This window comes from Sander lucioperca, chromosome 20 (assembly GCF_008315115.2).
Source record: "Sander lucioperca isolate FBNREF2018 chromosome 20, SLUC_FBN_1.2, whole genome shotgun sequence".
Lineage (NCBI taxonomy): Eukaryota > Metazoa > Chordata > Actinopteri > Perciformes > Percidae > Sander > Sander lucioperca.
The window spans coordinates 11,948,342-11,974,546 of record NC_050192.1 but is presented as its reverse complement, the minus strand read 5'-3'; the positions used below and the strand labels follow the sequence as shown (position 1 = coordinate 11,974,546).

Sequence of the window (26,205 nt, the reverse complement as noted above, 5' to 3'; positions counted from 1 at the left end):
TAAAGGGGGAAAAAAGCCCCAAAAAAATAATCTCAAAAAAAAATATTTTTAGAAGTCACTTCAAGAACTGACACTGTAATAAGGGTGACCATTACAACAATGACCACAACAATTCTATGCCTCTACCATTTATTTATAGGTGATTGTCCACATCAGCTGAGGGACACCACACACTGTATCAGTTCTCTTTGCTGCAGAGTTTATGGGAGGGATTAGAGCGGGTATGACACTTTCCACAAACACCCCTGACCAACACATACAATACACACATACAAACAAACAAAAGCATTTATAGAAGTGGCAGAGCACTATTTGTATTTTGACTCTGTCAGTTGTTACACTCAGTGTTGACTTTTTGTCTGATGAAACTTGTTAATAAGTATAATAAACTGGCTACAATATTACATCACCTGTGATGCAAAATGTTTGCAACTCTGCAATCGGGGCTAGATAGCATACATAATTACACAACTCACAAAAAGTTAGGGATATCTGGCTTTCGGGTGAAATTTATGGAAAATGTAAAAAGTTCAAGCTACAGTGGTATTATATCATGAAAGTAGGGCATGTAAGTAGAAGCATGCAATAATGATTTCCTCATCTCAAAAAATGTATTAAAACAAAAGCCAACAACAGTGGTGGGTATACCACAACAAAAAATGTCAATGTCTGAATAACTTGTCATGTGCCCTTGAGCATCAATTACAGCTTGACAACAACACCTCATGCTGTCCACAAGTCAAGTTATTGTCTGCTGAGGCATGGCTCCCCACTCTTCTTGAAGGGCAGCCCTCTGGTCATTGAGGTTCTGGGGTACAGAGTTACGGGCCTCAACACGGAGACTCAGCTGATCCCATAGGTTTTCTATGGGATTCAGGTCTGGAGAAAGTGAGGGCCACTCCATTTGAGGTACCCCAGTCTCCAGCAGCCGTTCCCTAATGATGCGACCTCGATGAGCTGGAGCATTGTCGTCCTGGAGTTGTGTGGCATTCATCATCTGGTTCCGCAGGGCACGGTTCACAATGAAGTGGTCATCTGTGTGGGATGTGGTCAATGGGTGTCCACTTCTATGCCTTTCTGTGACTCTTCCAGTCTCTCTGTATCTCTGTTGCAACCTGCTGATGACACTCTGTGACACTCTAAGCTCAGTGGCCACTTCCGTCTGAGAACATCCTGTTTGAAGCCTCGCAATGGCGAGGTACTGTTGATCAATTGTTAAGTGTCGTCTTGGTCTCATGATGTCAAAATGTGAACAGCATGATGAGGAGGACTGTTTAAATACCAATTCTAATTGAACCAAGAAATGTATTGGTCGATTCATGGATCAAACACCTGTTGTGAATTTTGCCGTTAAGCTCCTTGTTAGAGAACAGCAAGTTGTGCAGAAAGTACTGAAACATTGAACTGTTGGACATGCACATTCAAAAGTTTAGAGAAGGTCACATTAAGTTCACCTGTAAAGGTTATAGTGGATTTTAGGTTCATCCTGAAATTTCTCCCGAAAGCCGTATATCCCTGACTTTTTGTGAGTAGCGTATATACATTATATAAAAAACTTATTGTTGCTGTTACAATACAGCCAGATGTCCAATACCTTGCTTGTTTAGCTAAGTAGAAGTCAAAAGTAGGATATTAGGTCAATAGGTTATTGGTGAAATTGCACTTTTAGTAAACTTGAAGCTAGATTTGCAGTTTAGGGTTTCGGCAGCTTAAAATTAGCACAGTAGAATAGTTTTAATTTGTAAACCGGCAACTCTGCACCCATACATTGGGAAGGAATGCAAAGGTCAAAGGACCTGAGTGTTGTGACTATTTTGTAGCTCAGTGTTAAAGGAGTACATGTAAACAGTTTTGTTGTGGTTCACAGACTGGTATTACATTTTCCTTTGGTGCATGAAAACCTCTGTCCATCCTGGAAATAATCTTGAAGTCTATATGAGGATAATGCAGTGACCACCCTGACAGCAGATACCTCATTAACAAGCAGAAAGTCTCTACATTTTATGGAAGGATCCCCCTAGTGACAGTTTGACAGATACGACAAAGTGCTGTGCTTAAGTAGAGGAAGTTTTATTCTTAGGACACTTAGTCAGTAAGGAATGCATTGTACATACTGAGCTGCCGTACTTGGGAAGGCCATTGAGGAGACAGTTTTTCGGCATGAGGATTGTACACTGCATAGGAGCTTATCTCAGTTCTGTCCAAGTCTTGTTTAAGGTCGGATGGAAATCACCAAATGATTATTTAAATTTGGTAGCTCCCTATGTTAAAAAGGTTTCAGTTCAGCAGTCATATCTCAGGATGTCTAACGTCAAAACTTCCCACAAGTACTTAAAGGCTTGATGCCTTTAAGTACTTGTGGGAAGTTTTGACGTGCAAGGCTGCAAAATAATTTATGCTGTCATTTGCACTACCATAATTGTTAATTCTTAGCACCAATCTGGTGCAATTGGAAACTTTCTACAAAGAATATTTTGTACAATGCTAAGATTAATGAAAAGCCTATATGGTAGGAAATCACTCTGTGGTATACTTTGGGAAATGGTTTGCCATAATGTAATTTGTAGATTTCTCATTGTTGCCACCCTTGAGCCCCAGCTGCACTGTGGATTTAGGAGTCAGGGAATTCTTCCAAGACACATCAACAAATACAGGACCGGGATTAGGATGCTAATAGCAGTCAGTTACAAAGTACATTTGGTTGCATGAGCTCACAATAGTCGCTACTGGTCATACCAGACCAAAGTAGCTGCAAATGCCCTGAGTGTATTGAACTGAGCAAGGGTGTGTTTTACTGCTTGCAAATTCAACTTTCCATTTTTAAGAGGAAGAATGTGGTAATTAGTCTTTCAAAAGTTAGTCTCGCTTTAAAGACATTGTGTCGTGCAGTTTTTTGAAGTAACTTTTTATTTGATCTTGTGATTTCTGTTTAAAGTTGATTCTGTGATGTCAGTGGTACTAGCAGTGAGTGTCTATTCTTTCCCTTCGCTTCCCATGCATTGTGAATTATTCAGACAAAGTGCCCCAAAGCCCTGCTCTAATACAAGCTGAACTGGAGTGGGTGTATTATGAGTGGGTCTGAGTGGGAATATGCATCAGTGGTGCTTGACCAGTAGCTGACTCACAGATAAAAACACTGCTGCATAACAGCTTGACCCTTTTCTTTCAAATGGAACTCATCCAGAAACCAAAGAACAAGAAAACAGTCCACATACACGGACAAGTAGTATTGTAAACACCAAATGGTTATATTTAGAAATGAACACATAATTCAACCAGAAACAGATCATATTTACAATTTTACAAGAAAACGGTGAATTAGAAAACGTATCAGTAAACTGCTCGGTCAAATTAAAATACAAATACCATTTCCAAGTATACTTGAATACTTTTAAAAAACAACTTGTAAAGCTGTTACTGCAGTGCAAATTTCCAGTATATTTTCTTTTTCATGTGTAAGAATTCAGTTTTTGCCTGCTAAGCAACACCAACATGTTTTCATCTTGTGCTTTCATCACTCCATTATCATCATCATCATCATCATCATCATTACGCAGACTCCCCAATTTCCATGGCAATGTAGAGACCCCTTTTACGTCTGCTTGTATTATCGTAGATAATGTGGGACTTCCACCTGGAAAATGACAATGCTTTGTCAGTTTTAAATACAGGCAGTGAAGGCATTATTACAAATGAGAGGAATGGACATGAGTCAGTGGTCCTGAATGAGTAACATCGAAAAGTTGGCAATGACTTCTGAGCCATGGGTAGGCTACAAGAATGTTTTCAAACCACATTTTCCATGAAATGGCCTGTTTTTATAACGTGTTTGCATCAAATGTTCAAGCAACTTTTAGTCATACATTTAAGGAAAGTCAAGAGTTACCGAGAAAGATAGCACCCTCATGTCTGTATGATAGGCTATAGCTAGCAACCAGTTAGCTTAGCCTAACACGAAGACCAGAAACAGAGGGAAGCAGCTAGCTAACATGTTAAATCTGGTTTATTTAATCAATACAGAAACAAAAGTGTCAAAATAACAGTTTGAGGCTTTAATAGATATAATATGGTAATTAGTGAGTTTTACAGGAGCTGCTATAGTATAGGTGGATTTTGTCACCTTTAGACGGAACCAGGCAAGCTGTTTCCCCCTGTTTCTTGTCTTTGTGATAAGCTTAGCTAACCCGCTGCTGGCCATGTACACTAATTGTAGCCTTTTTATATTGTGCTTTTTAAAAGGGGATTTTTGAGGAATCATGATTGCTGTATGTTATTCAGTATAATATTTAAAATATCATCTTTCTTGATAAGCTTGCAAACCAGGACATTGCATCAAATCTATGCGTCCTCAGTGGTGTCAACAGATGAAGTGTTAGTGGGCTGTTTTTGTTGGATGTGTGTTGTTGGTGTGTGCTGTGGTAACGTGTCATATCTGTCTTTGTCAAAGCTCCACTGAACAGTTTCTATAAATACCGTCACTAAGTGGCAGGAATTTTACAGCTAGGAGACCCTGCCATCTGAGGCCTCAGCTGATTTTCCACTCCAACAATGTAACAAGCTGTGCTAAAGCATCAGCCAAGGTAATACTTCATTCTCTTCTCTAAGATAAAAAAAAAAAAGATTCAGATGCATCAATTTCCTTTACAGTTAAATTTAAAAAATGTTTTTAGATGAGATAAACATGATGCTCTCTTATTTGTCTCGTTGTCTTTGTTTTCTATCCTTCTTTCTTTCTCTGTATCAGCTTATCTTCCTCTTCAGGGTTATACCACTTGACCGGCTTGGCTGACATTAATATTGGCTGTAATTGGCATTGTGATCAGATCACAGTGCTGGCTGGTGGTAAGCAGCCTTTTGCCTGCCTACCCCAGTGTAGAGACAGAACATACCATGACTCAGACACCACTGACTTTGTGTCACCTTCATCTAAATTAACTTCCTACTTGTTCAGTTTGCCTGTAGGTGCCCTTAATGCAGTTTTGCATTAAGTACATTGCTTGACTGCTTGCGGAGGAGGAATGTTCTTCAATACATTTCTAAATAATCCAACTTCAATCTGATATAGTATTTAGGGGACAATACCACTGTTAATAAGATTGGAAATAAGTTTTTTTGTTGAATAAATCCATCCACTCACCCGTTTCAGGCTGCAGGTGCTGCTGTTGCGAATGGACTCCATCAGTTGGTCGTGGGCTGACCTTATTGGCGTGGATGGCCTGCTGTGCTCCTCCCCTCGCCTCTCCACCGACATAGGCCTCAGTGCGTTCTTGAGCTCCTTCAGGATGCTACTCGTCTCGTCTTTCCCCGACTCCTTCCCCTTCTTGCCCTTCTTACCTTTTGTCTTTCTCACCTTCTTGCTGCCCGCCTCATGTGCCTTGATGACCTCCGCAATCATCCTGGTGGGCTTCTTCTCCCGCTGCGGGGGAGGCGGCAATGGGGGAGGAGGTGGGGGAGGAGGAGGTGGTGGAGGGGGAGGAGGTGGAGCAGGAGGAGTATGTTTTTTAGCCAGGTCACTCCGGGGAAGTTTGGGTGAGGACCAAGGTGAGGCTCTGGGTGAGCTGTAAGGTGATGAACGAGGAGTTCCTTTCTAGAGACAGAGAGAGGAAAATGGATGATTACAAATGCATTTAGAACTAGAAAAGGTTACATGTGTAAACACTAAGCAGGGTAAAATGTCCTAAGTTTTGTTTGCATGTGAGATGTTGTATAGGAGTTGCAAATCAGATTTAAGCATTCAAAGTAGTTGAAGCATCAATTGAAGCACTAAAGTGTGTGCAGTGAGCTGAAACGTAAAGAATTTGAAAGAGCTGAGGCCTCATTTGAAGTGTAATCAGTGAAAGCATGTTTTTAATCATTCAAAATGTAAGTTTAACTGTAAATGATAAAAATAAACTGAAATTTGGAGCACCGGAGATCCAAAATGTGTGCATTGTCAACAAATAATTTAGTTGAAGTGACAGTTTGTATGCAAACAACCAGTTGAACTGACAAGAGTAAGAGAAGAGAAAGCAGTTGAAATGTTATTTGACAAATAAGCACTGAAAGTATGCCTACCATATATAACTAGTCCACCTTTTGTCAAAGTTGCATATCATTAGCATATAGCTTGTTAGCTGAAGAGCTTGTCAGTGTTTGTCACAGAGATGTGGACGTTGAAAACAGTAATGTAGAAGGATAATCCTATTTTATTATACATCTTCTCGTAATGGAGCAAAGTTACATACCAGTGCAGTGGTTCTGGGGTTAACAGCTCCATCTGGCGCCCCCTGTTGGCTCTGCTGCTGTTTCTGCTCCTGCAGCCGTTTCTGTCTCTTGCGGTCCTGGTTCCTGGTGAGGATCCCCGTCATGCTCATCCTGGGACCAGGCAGGTTAAACTGGTAGCCCAGCTTGATCAAAGTGTAGTTTTCCCTCAGTATCTTCACCATCTCCATCTCTACCTGTGGGGGGAAGTTGTTAAACCTGGTTACACCATGCACATGCAGGTAGACAAGAAGAACTGCTAACCAGAGATTGGTTGCTTAGTGAAGATTTGTTTGATTGAGACAAAATGGGAAGTGAGTGAGGAGCAACTAACCTGTCCTCCACACATGTGTCTCTGATTGTGAAACCGAAGCTCAGTCAGGGTGTTGTTTCCAGGAAGTGCTTGAACCAGCGCCATCACACCCTTTCCAGTCACATAGTTGGACTCTATATTCAGACTAGTGATGGACGAGTTCTCCCTCAGCATCTTAGCAATGGCCAGAGCCACAGGGTCGTCGGCCCGGGTGTTGGCGAGGCTGAAGACCCGCACGTGTGTGTTGGACCTCAGTGCTTCAGCAAATCGGATTAGGGTTTCCTATAAAGTAAATTATAATATTCTCAGCATGAAAGCATATAGACAGAGACGGTTTAGAGCTGAGATGCCCCAACTCAGAGGAATTTTCTGTAGCTGTGTCACGTGGGTTTCACCACTGCCACACGTCTGTAGGAGACCTACAGCAGGTCCTGAGTATTGATCCCAATGGGAGAAGTGAACGTAAACACAGATTATGACTGATTATTTCGCCCTGTAATCACCAAAAAAATATTGGACCAAATTTTCAGAAGCCACATGTCCCCTTTTGACACGAAAATGGCATTTATCAGACGGACAAATCAGGAGTATACTTTGTTTGCGACCTGTTTTTGTCTCAGCAACAAACTTGTGAGATCTGGCAACACGGACAGGCTAAAGTCATCTAACGTTTGTGAACGCCACACACAAGTTATTTTCGTAATGCTAAATATGGCTTTTAGCTGTGTAAATATGTTATGTCAGTAAAAGAAAATATAAATATGTGATGCAAATAACTTTTCGTCCATCCACATGACGTTCACTACACTTAAAAACGAGGCCATGCCCACTTAGGAGACAGGAAGTGTTTCATACCTTTGGGGCAGCATGTAATGTGCTATCTTTAGTTATAGAGAATCTTTGATGTAGAATGTCATTTGACCTTTATTGCAACAAAAAAAAGATATACCACACTGAAACTTTGAAACAAAGAGCTTTAAAATGTGTTTAATGGTAAAATGGTAGTTTAAGGACTATTGGGAAATACTTTTCACTTGACACCAGCCCCTGCCCCTACCACCACCACGTCAGAGAATCCCTGAAGACATTTAACACTTCAGTAAGGCCAGTGTTTACCAAGTCGACACAAAGGTCATCCTCCACTCCACCATAATGATTAAAATAACCTTCTTAGCTACTACTTGCCATTGAGTAAACCACAAGAACAAATAAACCATGTTTTTGTTGATTTTCAGTCATAAAATGTGGTTGAGCCAAATATGTAACTATGCCCCTCATTAGATAACCATGGCAAGACGCCTGGTTCTAGAAATAAGCTGGCAAAAGTTACTCAACAGTAAAGAGTAAGGTGCTAGTAAGCACATCTTCCACTGAACAAACTCAAACCACACTTCAAAACTGATACCTAACGTTACCCAATGTTAATCCAGAATGCGTTTTTTGACCACTGTGTTTACACCTATTACTGATGTAAACAAACCTTTAAAGCTATAGTGCGTAGTTTCTGTCTCCCCCATGAGGAACTCTAAGTAATGACAACTACACACATTCGATGATCACGCACCACCCACACCCCTCCTCCACACAGTTGCTTGTAACCAAGGAGGACACGGAGGATTAAAAAAAACATGATGGACTCTTCACCAGAGGTAATTATCTTCACTCAAGCTTCTGCACGCCAAAGTCACCAGACTTTAGCCTGGTCCTACCAGACTCTGGTACATTTCATTTGTACAGAGAGTCTGGCCACTCTCCATTGACAAGTGTTAACTTCCTTGAAGGCGGGTACTCTGTTGAAGTTTAAAACTATTGGGTCTGCCCAGAGCCACTCTGGTACTGCCATAACCAATCGCTAACGTTTGGTCATGACGTCGGCTTAGCATCGCTAGCGTTCGCCTTAGCTACTCCTTCACCATTAGCGGAGCGAGCTTGAAAATCAAACTTTCCCCGAACTCCGTGGGGAGGAGGGCCACAACATCATGGCCACCAACAAAACTCAGCAAAGATTGTTCTTGCTCGGGAACTTCTGTAACTTCTGGATATTCGGCAGCGTTGCCACAACGGACCGAATGGCTTCGCTCGCATCTTTCTCCGCTGCCATTACGGAACTACAACTCTAGCGCACAGCCTCAACGTCATCGTTCTCAGCTACTCCCTCTGTTCGCTGATTGGACCGCCAAAAATTTGGCTGGAGAAAACGCAAGACTATACCGCAAACATAGACTGTATATAAGAATGGACCAACAGATCCCGTTGCTCTGGACGGAGACCAGTGAAGGCCAATAGAAGCACTTTTCTGGTGATGGCTAGGGTTACTGCGCAGCCTCCAACTGAGAGAGACGACGTAAATGTGCCGTGAGCAACGTGTCTGAAAGTTGTAAGTCTTCTGGTAGCTGTGCCAAGAGAAATCTCAATCATTCCCAATCTTACAGAGACGGAGAGCGCAGGTATATGTAAGGAGATAACATAGGCACAGGCTAATTATTGCTAACTAAAATGCTAGTTAACATTAGTAATTACACTTAAACAGCTAATGTGAGACGAAATTGCCTGCACGCTTCTCCTGTACTATACGGTAATTCCTCTACTATGCGACAGTAAGTTGCGTGGTTATGACACAATCGTTAGCCTATTTTTACAAAAACGTCTGCTACAGAGCCATAACGTGAGGTACAAGGTAATGGAGCCTTTTATACATTGTCGTGTTTCTTTAGAAATAAACAATGGACAAATAGAGTCTTTAAATGCTTCAGATGTAAAGTTATTCGCTGTCAAAGTGGCGCCAAAATTAATGGCAGTCAATGGAATGCTAAGGTGAGACGATGGCTTTGTAGCATTAAAATGGCGCCATAGGAGGTTCGCGGTCCGAGGAGAGGCTTACCCCCTTGACCGCAAACCCAGACGTAGTACTGAAGGGAAATGAAAATTGAGCATAAGTACGTAGGAGGGCGGAGCCGGGCTAACCAGACTTCACCATTTTATAAATATACTGCAGCCATACTGAGAAATACAGAGAAAGTTTTGTTGGGCTGACATGCTTAATTAACTTTGTATCAACACCTTTGGCAATGGCTTCAATGTAATGGACGCCCATTAATATAAAATAGTTGCGCACTTTAGCTTTAACAATGTCTGCATTCGTACCTGTGAGATATCGTCAATGTTGTTGAGATTAACCTCTGTGAGTTCAGGGTCGTCACTAAGAGCTTGTTGGAGAGCTTCGTCGACAACTGTTGGGTTTCCGGTCGCGTTCGGGTCGGCAGGGGGAGGGGGAGGAGTCAGTCTCATAGGCTCCACCCTCTGCGGCTTCAGTAGCATCGGGGTTTCGGCCTGCGACGTCAAAGCCCCAGAATTCTTTGAGGGTTCAGGTTTTAATTTATTATCTTCTTCCTCATCTTCCTCCTCCTCCTCTTCCTCCTCCTCCTCCTCCTGATCTTCCTCCTCTGTTACAGCTTTCTCCTCTTCCTCACTCTCCTCTTCCTCTTCCTCCTCTTCCTCTTCATCTTCATCTTCCTGCTTTTGTGTTTCGTGCTTTTTCTGTTCTTTCTCATTTTCAACATCTTTTTCGTCCTCTGCTCCGCTGTTTTCTTCTGTCACACACTCCTCCTCTTCTTCTTCATCCTGTATTTTGATAAAATGATTCAGTGAAATGCAATACTGTAATTCTGAGTATTTGTTTTCTTAAAAACAAATAACATGTATATTGTGAAGCTAAATTAACGCAGATGGCTTTCAGGCAACTGTGGAATAAGGGGTAAATTGTTGTGATTTTCCTTTTAGTACTTTAAATGACTTCTAACTTTTTTTAAGCAATCTGTTTTAAGTTATATCTGATAAAACTTCAAACAAGCTGGCTTCGTCCTCAGGCACTTGTACAAATGCCAAGCAAATCTAATTAAATATCATTACTGACCTGTTTGGGGCTTCCTCCACCTATCTCATCCTCCAGCAATCTCTGTGTCTCATTTTCCCAATACTTCATGAGAGCCTCTCTGCTGAAGGTGCCTGTCGGGGTCTTGTCCGTCTGGTCTCTCTGTCTAAGTCCTATGGGCACGTTGGCGTCAGGATCAATGTCCACCAGCTCCTTTTCCAACTCAGCCAGCTCTTCAGGGCTGAGGGAAGCCAAGAGCTCGTCCTCATCGACATCTTCGTACTTACTCAACTCTCGGCGGTACCCAAAACAGCTCATGGCCAAAGCGTGATTAGCACAGACCGGTCAGTATGAGTTTAAACAACCACAGAAAGACCAGTTCTTGAGTTGCATGTGATTCAGTCTGGACCCCAAAATGAAGTAGGTGTGTGGGAGTAGAGGTTCCAACAAAAGACAAAGTCCACCGTGATGTTGCTGGAGATCCACGGACATGAGGGGCCCAGTTGAGGTGATCCTAGCCGGATGAAAGTGTTGGGACATCCAGTCTGAACCGGATCTATCCTGGCTGGCCGTGTTGCTGTGAGTGTGTGAGTGTGTGTTGGTGTCCTCTCCTCTCTAATCTCGCCAGCTGCTCTTTGGGCCTTAAGAGAGGGATCAGAAGGGAACGTACCAAAGTGTTGGCCCCATGATGCAGCGTCTTTTTTGGGAGACACTGCTCTGAGAGACAGAGCCACAAAAAGCATGTGAGCTCAGAGACTGTGGCCTGTCAACGTAGCAGTCTGTCACCATGGCCTGAGTGGCTTTGTTCACGGCCAAAAAAGACCAACTGGACTCAACAGAACAGAACTAGAAAGATAAACAGAGATAATGTGTCGCCAAAAAAGCTCGATCTCTGAATGGCCATCAGCAAAGAGGTGTCGGCAGGGATAAAGAAGATAGTTTAGGGCTGATAGTTGCATGGATGTGTTTTGATTTTTTTTGCAATAGATATGTGACTTCAGGACTTCAGATGGTTAAGTGACCAGGTCAGACTTCTTCAGTGTGAGCACTCAAATCCTGCCCAAATCAGATTTTTTTTGGGGGGTCAAGTGACCAGGTCAGACTTCTTTAGAAGTAGTGTGAACACTCAAATCTTGCCCAGATCTGATTTTTTCAAATCAGATTCAGACCACTTCCATATGTGGTCCTGAATCAGACCCAGGTCAACCCAAGGCGGACTTGATGCGACTTTTACGTCAATCTACATCGACATTTGTCACAATTATGCGCCGGCGGGAGTTAGCCCTAGATACAGACAGTAAAATTAAAAACTTGACTAGGCCTACAAAATGGAGAACAGTGATGGAGCAAGCCAATGGAGGGAGTGTGAGGTGTTAGACCTAATTAGTGTATGGGGAGATACTTCAATTCAATCAAAACTAGAAGGATCATACCGTATCCGTCTCCTCCTCAGCACCTGCTCATTAATGTTACGGCTACCATTACACCAACATTTTGAAATAAAAGCGAAAATGCTTACTTCCTCCATAATCCCTTACTTTAGTGCAACAGCGTGCTGCATCTGATGTCATTTTTATTGTTCTTTTGCGCATGCGGATAGGTTCGAAACCGCAAACAGTTCACACTGGAATCTGATATAGGCCACATTTTAAAAGGTAATGTGAAGAGCCAAACAAAAAATCGGATCTGAGCAAAAAATCCGAATTAAGCATTAAGACTTGCGGTGTGTGAACGTAGAATTCCCTGTCTAACTTTTCCTTGAGCAGAGGTCTAATTAGCGAGAAGCGAAAACACCTGCGTGGGTGTACATCGCATTTAATATTTGCAAGAAATTTACGCTCGACACAAATAGAAAGACAGCAGCTGGGCGACACCGAACTGTTTTGGTCAAAAGGAATAAAACTGGGACGGAAGCTGTAAGATGATAGAATGTGCTATGTCAGTGCAAAATATGTAGACTCCATAAAGAAAAGAGACATTTTAATTCTTCAATCCTGTGAAGAAAAATTCTTCTTTTGTGACATATAAAAGAAATAATAGACACTGTCACACACTGTAAGGCACTCAAGCTCATAACAACGTGACAAATGAAATGCAAAAGGACTTTGAGAGAAGATATATTCCCAATGGCTAAAAGAGTGGCTAGTGCTTTTTCATTAGTGTTTCAATCACACTTGTATAAATAGAATGTGTTTCACGTAGAGGAGAGATCATACAGGTCACTCTTTGTAGGTCAGGTAGTTCTTCAGTCTCGGAGGATATGGGACAGCAGCCACAGCTTCAGGGTCATTCAGCATCCTGAGGCTCATGTGACCTCTGATTACCAGACGACACAAGTGCTGCAGGGACCGTGGCTTGCCTGGGGACACGCAAACAAACCTCTAGTTACTTAACACGCCAATGGCTTAACATCATGGATCTTTAAAAAAAAAAAAAAAAGAAGAAGAAAAAAAAGTGATGGATTTGAAGTTTTACTCAGTATGTCAGAAATCTCATCCCACTCGGGCGTATTCTCCAGGACGCGTTTGAGGATGGGACAGATGTTGACGTGGCTGACGTAGTCCAGGAGCATCCTTACAACACTGCCGACCAGATGTGTGACCCACGGCACAGATACAAACTCGCAGAACTGAAAGAGGAAAAAGTCAGAGATGTGATTTATTGTATACGTTGGGTTATTGGCTCATTGATCAGTTGATTGGTCGCATGATGAACTGAGACTGTATTACGCTTCAATTACTTACTGAGATGACGTTAGGTCGACTGTAAATCTGGTAGGCTTGGTTATGGAGGTCAGTCCAGCTACTATCAATTTCTTCACTGTTACCATGGCAACAATGGAAACACCTACCAGAGACAGTGTTGCAGGGATGAAACATTAGAATGCCTAACAATTTTATACATTAACCTTTTAATTATTTCAGTGTTTGAATGAGCTTCACTGAAATTACTGTTTAAGGAATGCAACTTTAAACTTTACTGAAATCAAACATGTTAGAACTCTCTACATTTTACAGTTGGTAGACGTACCTGTAAGCTTGATATCCACTGTTGAGCAGCAACTGCAGCATGACAGGGTCCCTTAGGCTGTACTGCAGGGCAGTGGGGAACAGTGTGTTGTTGATCACTCTGAAGTAACAATTCACCTCTGCTCCATAGGACAGCAACAGCTGCACCAGCTCATACCTGGAAATGGCCAAACAGAGACATCAGAGGTTGCTGCTGCCGCCAGTACGTAAGTTATAATGAATGAGGACTTTACACACATATGTGCTGTATGCCACACACCTCTCAGCGCGTATAGCGACCAGGATGCATCGCAGTGGGTCCAGGTCAGGGTTTGCACCAGCTGCCAGCAGCATCTCAGCACAGGTTACATCACCGTTGGAAACAGCAAAGTACAGAGCAGTCTTCCTGAGGTCCCCGTAGTTCTCTTCAACAAGATTTACATCCGATCAGCAGCAAGTTTAAAAGATTTAAAAGAAGAAGCAGGAAAAATCAACTTACAGACAGTTAAAATGTTCTTGAGGTCAAAGTTGTTGGTAATGATGTTGCAAGCAGTGACCGTTTTAAAGTCGTCATTTGTGGTGCATGTTGGGACATTACGATCTAAGACCGGATAGACTTATAGGTCTTATCTTATTATCTTATATTAAATTAAGATTATTTTATCTTAATTTAAAGATGAATCTGTTTTTGAGCAAGTATATGTCAGAGAGAGTTTTGCTCTGTCCAACCAGAGATGTGTGTTTTCAGCAAGGCGTTGACATCATATCCTTTCCGAATTAGCAGCTCCAGACACTTGACCTGTCCCCCGTCAGCTGCTGAGTGGATGGGGTTCTGGCCTGAGAGACTGATAGCTCTTTTTGTGGTAATGGAGATGAGCATCCTCAGGACTCTACAGATTGAGAGAGGGGAGGGAGGGTGGGGGCAAACAGGAAGGGAGTGTGGGACAAACAGAGAAAAACAAATGCTAATAGAAGAAAACAGGACATCAAGAAAAATGTTCATTAGATTGTGGTTTGAGATACAGTGTTGTTCAGTGACGGAACTGCAAAACAGCGATAAACAGAAGGCTCTTTGTGGAAACCACCACAGTGAAAACACTGCAGAGCTGTGAGGTGCAGAGGAGAGACATGTTTCAGTGTGATCAATTTGGCTGCAAAGTTGGAGCAAAAGAATGTTAATTTGACTCCAGTAATTCCCTTCTGTCTGGAACTGTATTATCTTGTTAAACTCAGATATTCTCAAGCTTCAGGCATGAGAATATTGATATTTCTGGTGCTTCAGGATGGTTGGGTGCTCTGTTGCACGAAGGTCAGCTCACAGTATGTGTCCCTCATATGCAGCTCTGTGGATGGGCAGCAGGCAGGCGTAGCTGGCTATATTTGGGTCGGCTTCGTGGCGCAGGAGCAGCTCGACACAGTCCAGGTTTCCAGATCCAGATGCATCATACAGGACGGTGTCTCCATTGCTGGACTGGACATTCACGTCACCACCTAGTGGAGCACAGGGACAAATACAACAAGGTCTGATGAGGTAGACCAATTGTTGTGTGGTGTTACTCAACATACAAACATGACAGATGTGAAGAACACATGAAGCAACACAGTATTTTTTTTTCAGTGTATTACCATGCTGTATGAGTATCTCCAAGGCTTCAGTGTTGCCATATTCAGCTGCGATTCCCAGAGGAGTCACCCCATGCACGCCTCTGGCTGTTACTTTGGCTCCGTGTTGAAGCAGCAGCATCATGATAGCTGGACAACCCACCTGGTACAAGAGATAGGAAGCAAGGACATAATTGAGGAAGGAAAGATGGTAGAGAGGAATGAAGGAGAAAATGTGAACTTTATCCTGGATGTTGAGTTCTGATTCTCTCATGCTCTAGCTAGCCAGTATCAATGCAGCGCTGTTCACCTTTGCAGCTTCATGTGTGGCCGTCCACTTAGTGAGACACACCTGCTCCACAAAGGCCCCACCCATGACGAGGGCTACAACCATGTCGTATGATCTCTGTCTTACTGCTACAAAGTGTGGAAAATACAAGGTGATGCGGTACAAAGCCATAGTAATGAAGGATTTATTATTCACGAAGGAGGTGATTAAATAAAAGCTTTATTAGGCCAATGATTGCAGCAATTACTGATGTTTTACAGTTTTTGCCTATTGCTTACACACTTTTTGCAGAATTTGGCTCATTATGTCAAAACTCTACACACAAGCCAATCAGACATAGCACTTGGAGATTAACAACTCATGTCTATGCCAAAATGAAACACTGCCATCAAAACTTAACACTCCTTTTTTAAAATGAAATTCTTGCAACAAAACCATACACACAAGCACCATTTGAATTTCTCTTTCATATCACCAGCAACACACTGATGGGCTTTATAGAAAACACTGCAGTCTTTGTGTTTCTATTGTCATATTCTCAGGCTCAGTCTTCTGTGAAACTCAGAAGTAGTATTTTATGTAGGGATGTCCCGATCAGGTTTTTTTGCCCTCGAGTCCGAGTCCGAGTCATTTGATTTTGAGTATCTACCGATACCGAGTCCTGATCCGATACTTCTATAATATATAAAAAAAGAATAAATAAGAGCGAAAAAACAGATCCAGGATGTTTCTTATTTTTTTATTTAATTCACCTTATTTTAACATTCAACAACTCTGTTAACAAACAGAGCACTTCTGTTACATATCTCACAGTTTGCTATGGCAATGTTGTTGTCATCAACTTTATAATACCTCCAGACCGCAGACATACTCGCGCTTTTCGCTTCAAGCTGCTTCCGTGTTCTACTTTGCCGGCATTTAACCAATAGCGTCTCTGCAACAAAGTGATGTCATGCTGCACGCGTTTCTGTGTGGAGTCAAAAGGTCTAACTCTGTGCCACCGCATAACTATAGATGTGTTAAAAAATAATGACAATATATATACATATATATCCGAGTCCTGATCGGGAGGTAACGTCCGATTCCGATCGAGTCTGAAACCATGTGATCGGGCCCAATTTCCGATCACATGATCGGATCTGGACATCCCTAATTTTATGCAGTAATCAAACAAGAGTTTTTACAAAGAACAAACATTCTTACAGAAATAAAGAAAAATAGAATCACAAATCATCAAATTTAGCAACAAAACAAAAACAATAACTGGATAAATTGCTATTGGGATACTTGTTTTGTGTGTGTGTGTGTGTGTGTGTGTGTGTGTGTGTGTGTGTGTGTGTGTGTGTGTGTGTGTTTGTGTGTTTGTGTGCGTGCGTGCGTGCGTGCGTGCTTGCGTGCGTGTGTGCATGCGTGCGTGCGTGTTACCAATCAGCAGAGGCGACTCATTCCTGCTGTTGGTGTTGTGCGGTGATGCTCCGTGCTGCAGCAGCATCCTGACATTTTCCACCAGGCCGGCCTCTGCTGCCAGAGTCAGAGACGTGTCCCCATCATCTGTCGGCTCCTCCAGGGTCAGGTCTGTAGATGTCAACACTGCTACAAAAACATCAATAAGAATTTTTTTAAGTTAGAAATATACACACTCTACCTACGTCACTGGATTTTTATCAAAGTGCAGATGCTAGATGCTCTTTTGTTAGACTTTACGCCCCAGCCTGTTGCACTGAGATCTCACCCTGCAGCACCACATACAGGACGTCTTGCTGTGGCTGCACAGCTGCTGCATGCAGAGGCAGCCGGCCCCTGCTGTCGCTCTCTCTGAAGGCAGACACACAACCTGACAGCTCCTGCAGCCCATACACATCACCTGTGGAGAAACAGCAAAGAGCCATGCAGGACACACAGGGAAACTTTGTAATATTCATGGAGTGAATACAAGCAAGTGAGTTCATACGCACAGACATGAACACAAAAACAAACATTTGTATTCATTTGTAGGTTGCTTTTGTTTACTTTAGTATGAATAAAATGACTCTAATTACAACTTGCACATATTATTGTGCTAAAACTATTATAGACAGGGTAAAAAAAGGATGCTTACCCTTGTGAATGGCTGCCATTATCTTGACTAAGTCGTCACTGTTTGATTCCTTCCTAATGAACCAAAGGAAAACAGTAGGTCAAATAAAAGGTTTTACTCTAGAAAAACACTATTAGACAGCTTCACAACAGTGTAGCAGTTGATTACCCTTACATTATTTAATTCAGGATTTTTTTTAATTTTGAATCTACACATCCTTTGTGAAGTTTACTACCCCATCAATAAATTAGTGTTCATATTAAAGATCAAATAAGTAGCCCCATCCATAATGATGTAGACATTTTAGACTCATACCTGTTCGAACATGGCAGCTTGTGGGCATCTGGAATGCTCTCTCGAATGGCAAACTCGATAAGTTCCTCATTTATGCTTTCCTGTTCATCCATTCTATACGGAAGGACACAATGAGGATTCTTGTCATTAAAAACATGCTGACGTGCTGGTAACTCACAACGACTTAAAGTCACATGTGTACTTATTCCACGGCTGCAGGCATGCAACTTGTTTATCAGCAAAGGGCTGCTGGCACCATATCACCCCAGCTTGAAATGTCATATATGAGTACAGTAGTATAAACAGTAGTATAAATCTGTAACATCTGAGATGACACTACAAAATTAAAGTTGAATTTAAAGTTGAAATTTTTGTCAGATCAATCGGTCTCACCTGTTGATGTGAACGGGTGCCCTGGAGCACTCCAGCTTGCAGCCCGTGCGTTTTAGTTTAGTGTGGCCAGAGGCTGTCAGGGTTATATATAGATGTGACCTGCTATAGACGACCTGACTCAACACTATTCCGTTTTAACTTCCAACTCCTGAAAAACTTTCTTTTGGTATTTTCAATATGTAGCTGCTGTTGTGCATTTCTAAATCATTTCTGCATTTCTTCAATGTTATTATATAACATTTTAGAGGACTAACAGGCTAGAGTAGGCGCCCTGTCTCATAAGATTCCATCATAGAATGTTGACATAGAAGAGGGGGGGGGAGGGAGCGGGTGGGCGCTGTGAGCGCTGAGTGAGCAGGTACGAGCGTACAAGTAGTAAGTTGCCGTCTATGGAAAAAGAGCAAAGCAAAACAGCTGTTGGGGCTAAAAATAGAAAAAGAAAGAGGGAAAAGGAGATGACATGTTACAGTTTTTTACAGTTGCTAGGACGCATTTCTCAATACTTGGGTCACTTTTTCAAAACTCTTCACACAGTGAGCACAACAGAAGTATATGTGGGCTAAATTGTGGATCATTTATCATTGCTTTGGCACAAAATGCATTCAATGACTACATCTTTCACGTGACATTCATTCTTTTCTCACTTCAACACAACAACCGCCAAAACTCTATGTACCTACAGGCCAATGTAGCACATGCTAACATACTGTTTTCAAAACTGTTAAACTTAAGTTCAAAACAATAACATAATAAAAAAACTGAATAAGACAGCAATTTGCTACATTTCTACAGTAATATTGTAATGAAATATATTTCTAGCTAGCGTTTGCTAACACTGGGAATGTAGCAGCCAAATGGGGGTTTACGGCTACCTTACAATATGCAAAACCGAGGTTGCTGAGCTGAAAACTGATAAATATAAGGTAGCATGTACAATAAATGACAATAATCTGGAAAACATAACTAATGCTATAACTCTGGTTTACCATGGAATCATGCATAGATTTGCTACCAAACTTGGAGGCTTGCAAATGTCCATGTTAACAGACTGGCTAGTGTTTGCTAACTTAATGCAAACCAATGTTGCTAAACCCTATGATACCAATCCCATGCATGACATAACTCAATTTTCTTAAGGTCAAATAACAACTGGTAAATATAAGGTAGCATGCACAATAAATGACAAGAAGAAACATAAATAAATATGAAAAAAAGATATAAATATTTAAAATACAAAATGTGAATGTAATTTCTATAGCAGCACAACCTTACTGCATAATAGTTGTCTTATCTGATGCTATCACTAGGCTGATTTAAGAATTGAATTTAGGCTGCTATATTTAACAGTGAGTTCATTTTATTCAGGTGTGAGGATCAGGATCAGGAGGATGGTGGATCAGGAAAGACAGGGGAAGGCAACAGGTAGGGCTAACATTAGGTGGAAGTGTAGGGGGGGGCCACTTGATACCAACAGATTCATCTCTTAATATTATTGATATGGAAAAACTAATGAAAAATCTATTGGATAATGTTTGTTTGACAAGATGTCTTAGTGGAGAAGAACACAGGCAAGGAGTGAATGAGACAGACATGAGACCAGTGATGGCATAAAGTAGAGAGGAGACCACTGATGACATCAGGTAGGAGTTCTATTAGACCACACAAAACTAAATGTCCAGTATGGTTTGAAGTTCTGTTGACCAACCTATTCACTGTGTCCTTTTTTGGGGGAAGAAATAGTGCAGACAGAGATGGAAAGCCACTCACAGTTTGCAAATTTGTTGCTGCATACCCCTCTGACACAGGGTAGTTGCGCCACTGATCTCAAGGGTTAATCTTTTCTAATACATCACACTATTTTTCTGAATCTTCGCCTATGTGACTGGTATTGATTTAATAATAATGATAATAATTGGCCTTGACTTCCTAAATATAATGCAACTGTACTTTCTGCACATCTACTCTCTCACTCAAGCAATTCAATAACAGCATAGTGTATTTGAGTAAAACTTGGACAAAATAATGAAAACAATTCAATATAAATAGAAAAAACCTAAAATAATAAAGCAAATATGATGGCTGAAAATCAGCAAATCTTCCATCATTAACAATTTTCTGCTTTGGAAATAACCATGACATATTCTAAGCGAAATATTCCCTCTAGAGAACAAGGGCCCACTTTCTCCTGACGTAGAAATTGGTATGTGGGAGTTTATGGAAAAGTCTCAGACAGCGTCAATGTGTGACACAGTGACTCAGCCTGTAGGCGGCCTCTCCACCGCGTAAAAAGACTTCACCATCTGTCTGGAGTAGAAAGCAGACTGCCAGCCCATCCTCAAGTTTCACTACACGCTCGGACATCACGCACATACACACAATGAGCTCTGTCTTTGAACTGAAAACACTTCATTTAATGCACCGGATTTGAGCAGCCACGGATTTTTGCTCCATATGAGGAAGAAAGTAAGTAGTATAATTTCTCTTTTTTTTTTTTTTTTTTTTTTACATTTTTTTAGTTGTGTGTTGTGAAAGTGTAATACACTGATGCAGCTATATCCTACAGCTTAATTTTCATTTGGTTGTGCTTGTTAAATAGCAGAGTATTTGTATTTAGAGTAAGAATTCTTACATTTTTTTGTATATTCTTTGTGCCTTGTCAGCTTTATTCTTGCAATGAAAAACAATTGTATGATATCAGAAACATTACTAAGGATCTCACTGTGTTTCCACATCCACTTCCACACTTCTGAGTGTTTAATGAAATGTAGCCTATTTGATTTCTGCCATTCATTTAATGCATTAAGAGGTCAGTAACTGCTTCATATACTGCTGATGTTGCACCCTTGTAAAGGGAGGAGTAAAGTGTAAGGACACATGGACGCAGTTTGCTTTCACTCAGTATATTGAATAAGAGAGTTTAGCATGTGTTCTCCCAGAATCATTCTGCATATTTTACGAGAATGAAAATTCCTTTGAAGCAAACCACATTCCTGCCTGTCACCCTGGCAACTTTGAAGTCTGAAGTGGCTCTTTTTATTATGATTAAAGGGGTAAAATGGATCCACAGTCCAGTAGTTTGTATTTTGGATTAGGGCTTAAACTAACTACTATTTTCATTGCCGATTCATGTGCTGATTATTTTCAAGTTCTTTATTCCTATCATGTGTGCAACAATTACAGAGAAGCAGTTGTTGGCAATGAAAATCTTACACCTCAGGCACCCTCCAACAATGCTCATAAAATATCAATAAAAAAGAAAATCAAGTAAAAGCAACATCTGAATCTAAGACATCAAAAAATGCAAATTTATATATAGGGCTATGATATAAACAAAAAAATATAATTTTATAATAATTTTAAAGATTAATCGTTTATGTTAAAAACGGCAAATGTTTACATTTGAGTACCAGATAATGTTTGAATTATTTAATTTGATATACTATGAGACAAATGTGTAGAAGCTGTTAAAAATACTAAATTCAATTGGATCCACTGTTTGAGAAATAGATAATGCTCCGTTTTTTAACATATAGCATTTTATTACTGCATGCAATATATGCATGTGTGTATTTGCTTGTTTGATTTAACAAGCCTCAACGAAGGGACTCAAGAATGTATCTTCAAAATATTTGATTTACGGAGGCTTGATCTGCTGTACTGAAATAGTGATGGTGTTTCCTATTCAAAGACATGATCCGGGTACCACTGAGCAAGGCACTGTGGGCGTCAGGTGTGGTTTCACTGGTCACCTTCCAGGTGTAAATTTATAACTGGATTATTGTAAAATAGGGTGATGCCAAAACGCATTAAAGCATAAATAGCAGTTAAACAATACTTTAAACTGTATACTATATATTAACTGTATATTGTATGAATTTACAGTATCACATTTATATGTTTTTTTTTTCTGTGTTTTAGATCTTGAAAGCACCTTGTCTCCTCTTGAGTCTGTTCACAAGTTTGAATCTCTGCTCCGGAAAATTTGGGACGCCGATAACTGACGATGTGAGCAAGCTGTCATTATTGGTGAGATTACTGAGTTGCAGGCTTGATATCACATTCACACAATCTCCTAGTATGTGTGTCTGCATGTTAAAAACAGTCCCCATGAGATTCTGACATCTTGTAGCCTATCACTGACATTATGTTGCAAAACCTTCTCTCTGTCATTCTCTCCGTTGTAGAAGCAGAATATCCCGTCTGATTATGAGATTCCTGTTAGTTACATTCCCAAAGAAGTGGTATGTATGAAGACGTGAAAGCAGAAATAATGTGAAACAGATCATGTAATGTGGAACAAAGGATGACAATTTATTTTGGTACCTACATCTCCAGGCTGGCACGTGCTGGGTGGTGTTAAATATCTATCCTTTGGAGCAAAGTCTTCGGAAGCTGGCCAACATGTTTGGTGCCATCTCCTCCAACAAAGAAAACATAATTGTCTTCATTGCGATGCTGAAGAGTTTACGCTTCACCTTTAACCATGAGGAACTGGTAAGTATTCATGATGGATTGTGCAAATACAAGCACTGCAGCTCAGTTTTAGGGAGGAGTGCGTAATATTTTGGACATTTTGGGACTGCTTTGCACATTTAATTGTGTAATTGAGTAATTTCAGGATTGCCTGTTGTCTGATCTCCCAGGAAACAGCGATGCAAGTGTTTCAGTGTCACTATCGGGAAGGGAGCTTAATGTCTGGTCTTTATTTTGACTACATCAAAGATGTCTTACATGCAGCCTCTCAAGGAACATCTGGCTTGTCATGCAAGCCACCACCGTGCCTTAATCCACATCAAACACCAGGTACAATCATTCGTTTCCTTTTACATTTTTAATGGATGCCTCAACAACTAAAGCAGCTTTTAGAGGCATATTAGTGGTTAGATATTGATTTTGGGTCAAGGACACACAGCTGGGGATAGGAACCAGATATGAAACCATGAACACACAGCCAATACAGTTAATTAAAGGTCAGTATATATAATTATAAGAACGTCTCATGCAGCTAGTAGTACTTGTAAAAGCCTGCTAAGACAGTTCTGCCACTAGACATCTCAAAAGAGAACCAAGGTGATTTTTGAGTGACAGAACCACCAGAATCCTCTCTACAATTAAAAAAAATAAACATCAAGAGCATTGGCGTACCCACCCACTATCAGATTTCTGTTACTGTAGTCTGTAAAAATTCCAATAAAATGTTCCTGTTCCAGGGGGTCAGAAGGAGGGTCGTGACAGCTGGTCCAAGAGAACTCCCTTGCTTCTGGCTCTCATCCCCTTCACAGCTTGTGTTGTTATCGTCGTGTGGCTGGTGAGTAAGTGAACCATCTCAATGTGGTTTAACTACTTTTGGTGAAATGTGGAAATTTTCAAATAATCTATATGAAGATACACATACAGGAAATACAGAGACATATTTTTAATCATTGAACAGGCTGAATAGTCATAACATTGGTGTTTCCTTAACTTTTCAAGTTCTAAATTTGAATTTGTCCTATACTTTGGTTTATGGAGTTAAGTGCTTTTTTAGAAATTAGAAAATGCTAGCATTCTAACACAGTAAACTAAAATGGTGAGGATGGTAAACATCTCTGCTAAACATTAGCATGTTATTATGCGGATGTTAGCATTTAGCTCAAAGCACCACTGCCACACAGAGCTGCTAGCGTGGCTGTAGACTCTCTGGCAATGTTCCTGCCATTGTAAAAGCTCCTTTTATGCTCCTTTATTGAGTATATTGGAACACAGTTATCACAGATAATTGCATGTATGTTTAAAAGGGCAATGATGTCAAACTCAAAAGGCATGAATACATTCAATACCACAATGAGCACTTATTGCAATTTCTTCAGCATGGCCTTCCAACTCTTCTAGAATGTAATATTCAGCCGGGAGCCATTTTACAATTAGTTATTCAGAGAGGATGATATCTCGGGTATATATTATAGATTGCATATACCATATTATAGTGGGTCTCTTGGTTTTTTTGTAATATTATGAGAAACCTAAGATCCCACATCTAAAAATACTCTCCTTGGTTGTAAATTGTCCATCAACTACACTGACTCTTGTGCCTTTTGGTTACTGTGGGTCAGCTCCATTAAGCCCACATGATAATGTGCATCATTTTCATGAGCACTTCCGGGAAGCAATTCTTGTAAAGCTAAGTGTTCATCAAATATTCAGCAGTACTTTGTGGCTCTGTTATTACCTAAAGTAATGATTTCCGCTTTGGAGATTTATTATCCATATAATATATAATCATATTATCATTTGTTCAACATAGAAAACTGGATAGAAGGACGCTGTTCAGACTATGAGTGGGATTATCTATCTTTTTTTTTATTTTTAGGTCAAGTCTGGGAGGTTTTTACCAGTGTGCAACGCTGAAAATAGCCAAATGGCACCTTCTAATATGATCCCAACTGTGTCTATCTCCATCCCACTTCAAACACTCACCCACGCTGCTGACACTCAGCCAGTGGGGGAGATTGTTCCTGAACATGAGAGCGGATGAAGCATAATTAATAGAAAAGGGAAATCTGGACCGCGGTATAACAACTCACACTCCAGGTTGTTCTGTTAGTGGCAGGAGCCTGCTGGATAAACGAGTGTGGTTTGACACTCTTTCTCTGCTTCACTCATCTGAGTGCATGGACCCGAGCTACGAGAGAAAACTCACCTGCTGCGAAGGCAGGTGTGTCACAAAATTCCCCAGGCACTTCTAGCACTTAACCATCCAAAGAGTTTTTTTTGGGATCAGAGGAAGGACTTACTACAAAATGGCTGGTTATGTGCCAAAAATGGCTGGTTATGTGCCAAAATAGCTGGTTAACTACATTACCTGTCTTGTATTGGCCAATGTTTAAAAGCATTTGGTTAGCCTTCTCTGAAGTTGCTTTTTTATTATTTTTTCATTTCTGCCAGTCTGGACTGTTGCCATGCACCAGTTTTGCGATGTGTTCAAATGTATCACCGGAGCCTCGAATCAAAATGATATCACTCTGTTTGGAAGACATAATTTCATTCTGAGATGAGACTCCTGTCAGTAATTTGTTGGCTGTGTCCTGGTGGTTACAAAGATGTCCTTTCCTTGCTGTAGAGTCGACAGTCACACCAAATCCCAACCTGCTCCTGTATTCTGACTTCTACCGAAATGCATTAGGGGTATATGCGAAGAAGTATCAATACTGCTTTTTGTTAATGCATCAAAAGTAAAGTGCATTTGATCTCGTGCAGCTTGTCTTGTACTTGTTGTTGACATTATTCTGATCTGTCACAAATTGCAAATCTGCCTGTCACAAACAACATGCCGGGCACTTCAACAAGCGTCCTACTTTGTGTATCAAAGATCTGACCAGATGGCAGATAGCCATCGCCAGAGGCACTTTGAATCCCGTCATTGTATTTCAAAGCTGTTGCCAAGTGATCTATAGCTGCTGCTCAGCCACAGTGAGTGTGTTTTTAATGCCTTATTCACTGAGTCAATCATCTTCAGTCATGAGAACATGACTCCCCAAGTGCGAGCGCTCTTGTACTGTATGTGTCAGAGAGAGGGAGTGAGTGGCAAGGCAGACAGGACGCGTGAAAGTGAGGGTGATAGGGATAGATAGATGGATGGACGGATGAGCTCAGTGAGAAGCATAAGGAGGGCTTGTTCTCGCCACAAAAGAACTGGCCGTAGGCTGGAGGAAATGCCAGTTACAAACACGACTGATGTCGGCAGATCCCTATGAATCAACAGGCTAAGAATCTTTCCAGACCGCAGGCTGTGTAGCCTAATCTGCAGGGATGGGAGGATGGTTATTATTTCAATAACTGTTTTCTGTATTTTAATGATTTACTTCCAAAACACATCAATGAAATATGGAAATATACATCTTTATTAAAATGTTTTGACATTGTAGGCAAGGTCTACAACTTTCTGTCAACCCCTCCTCAACAACTGTGCTGTCTTTCTGGTGACCAATTTTAATTTTTGTATTTTTGTGAAAATCTGTATTTGTATTGTACAGAAGATATTTAAGTTATTTTGTTACAAGATAAACTACTTACTAAATGTAATGAACTTTTTCTACAATTGTAATGTTGCAAAGAAAAATAGAGCAATTCAAGTCATGA

At 40.9% G+C, this 26,205-nt stretch overlaps 3 protein-coding genes across 4 annotated transcripts; 1 reads left to right on the top strand and 2 right to left on the bottom strand.

Annotated features, from left to right (window-relative positions):
• Positions 1-3,227: 3,227 nt before the first annotated feature.
• On the bottom strand, positions 3,228-11,046 carry lmod2b (leiomodin 2 (cardiac) b). The gene is made up of 6 exons (XM_031313395.2): positions 10,467-11,046; positions 9,698-10,174; positions 6,575-6,835; positions 6,225-6,437; positions 5,138-5,587; positions 3,228-3,634 (listed from the first exon to the last, which is right to left on the bottom strand). Exons 1-6 carry the CDS (start codon positions 10,740-10,742, stop codon positions 3,608-3,610), a joined length of 1,704 nt encoding a protein of 567 aa, XP_031169255.1. The 5' UTR covers positions 10,743-11,046; the 3' UTR covers positions 3,228-3,607.
• A 1,533-nt stretch (positions 11,047-12,579) lies between these two features.
• Positions 12,580-18,232, bottom strand: asb15b (ankyrin repeat and SOCS box containing 15b). Of its 2 annotated transcripts, none has more exons than XM_031313393.2 (14): positions 18,088-18,232; positions 17,716-17,808; positions 17,422-17,474; positions 17,056-17,187; positions 16,749-16,916; positions 15,345-15,451; positions 15,059-15,197; positions 14,752-14,923; positions 14,162-14,322; positions 13,713-13,857; positions 13,455-13,610; positions 13,169-13,271; positions 12,900-13,053; positions 12,580-12,783 (listed from the first exon to the last, which is right to left on the bottom strand). In XM_031313393.2, the coding sequence occupies exons 2-14, from the start codon at positions 17,805-17,807 to the stop codon at positions 12,644-12,646; spliced, it is 1,722 nt and encodes a 573-aa protein (XP_031169253.1). In that variant the 5' UTR covers position 17,808; positions 18,088-18,232; the 3' UTR covers positions 12,580-12,643. The 2 variants fall into 2 exon arrangements, with proteins under 2 accessions (XP_031169253.1, XP_031169254.1); XM_031313394.2 differs by having other exon boundaries at positions 16,749-16,913.
• A 2,119-nt stretch (positions 18,233-20,351) lies between these two features.
• On the top strand, positions 20,352-24,632 carry LOC116060039. Its single transcript, XM_031313396.2, has 7 exons — positions 20,352-20,550; positions 22,006-22,113; positions 22,272-22,328; positions 22,423-22,581; positions 22,731-22,890; positions 23,298-23,395; positions 24,437-24,632. Exons 1-7 carry the CDS (start codon positions 20,539-20,541, stop codon positions 24,599-24,601), a joined length of 759 nt encoding a protein of 252 aa, XP_031169256.1. The 5' UTR covers positions 20,352-20,538; the 3' UTR covers positions 24,602-24,632.
• Positions 24,633-26,205: the final 1,573 nt, after the last annotated feature.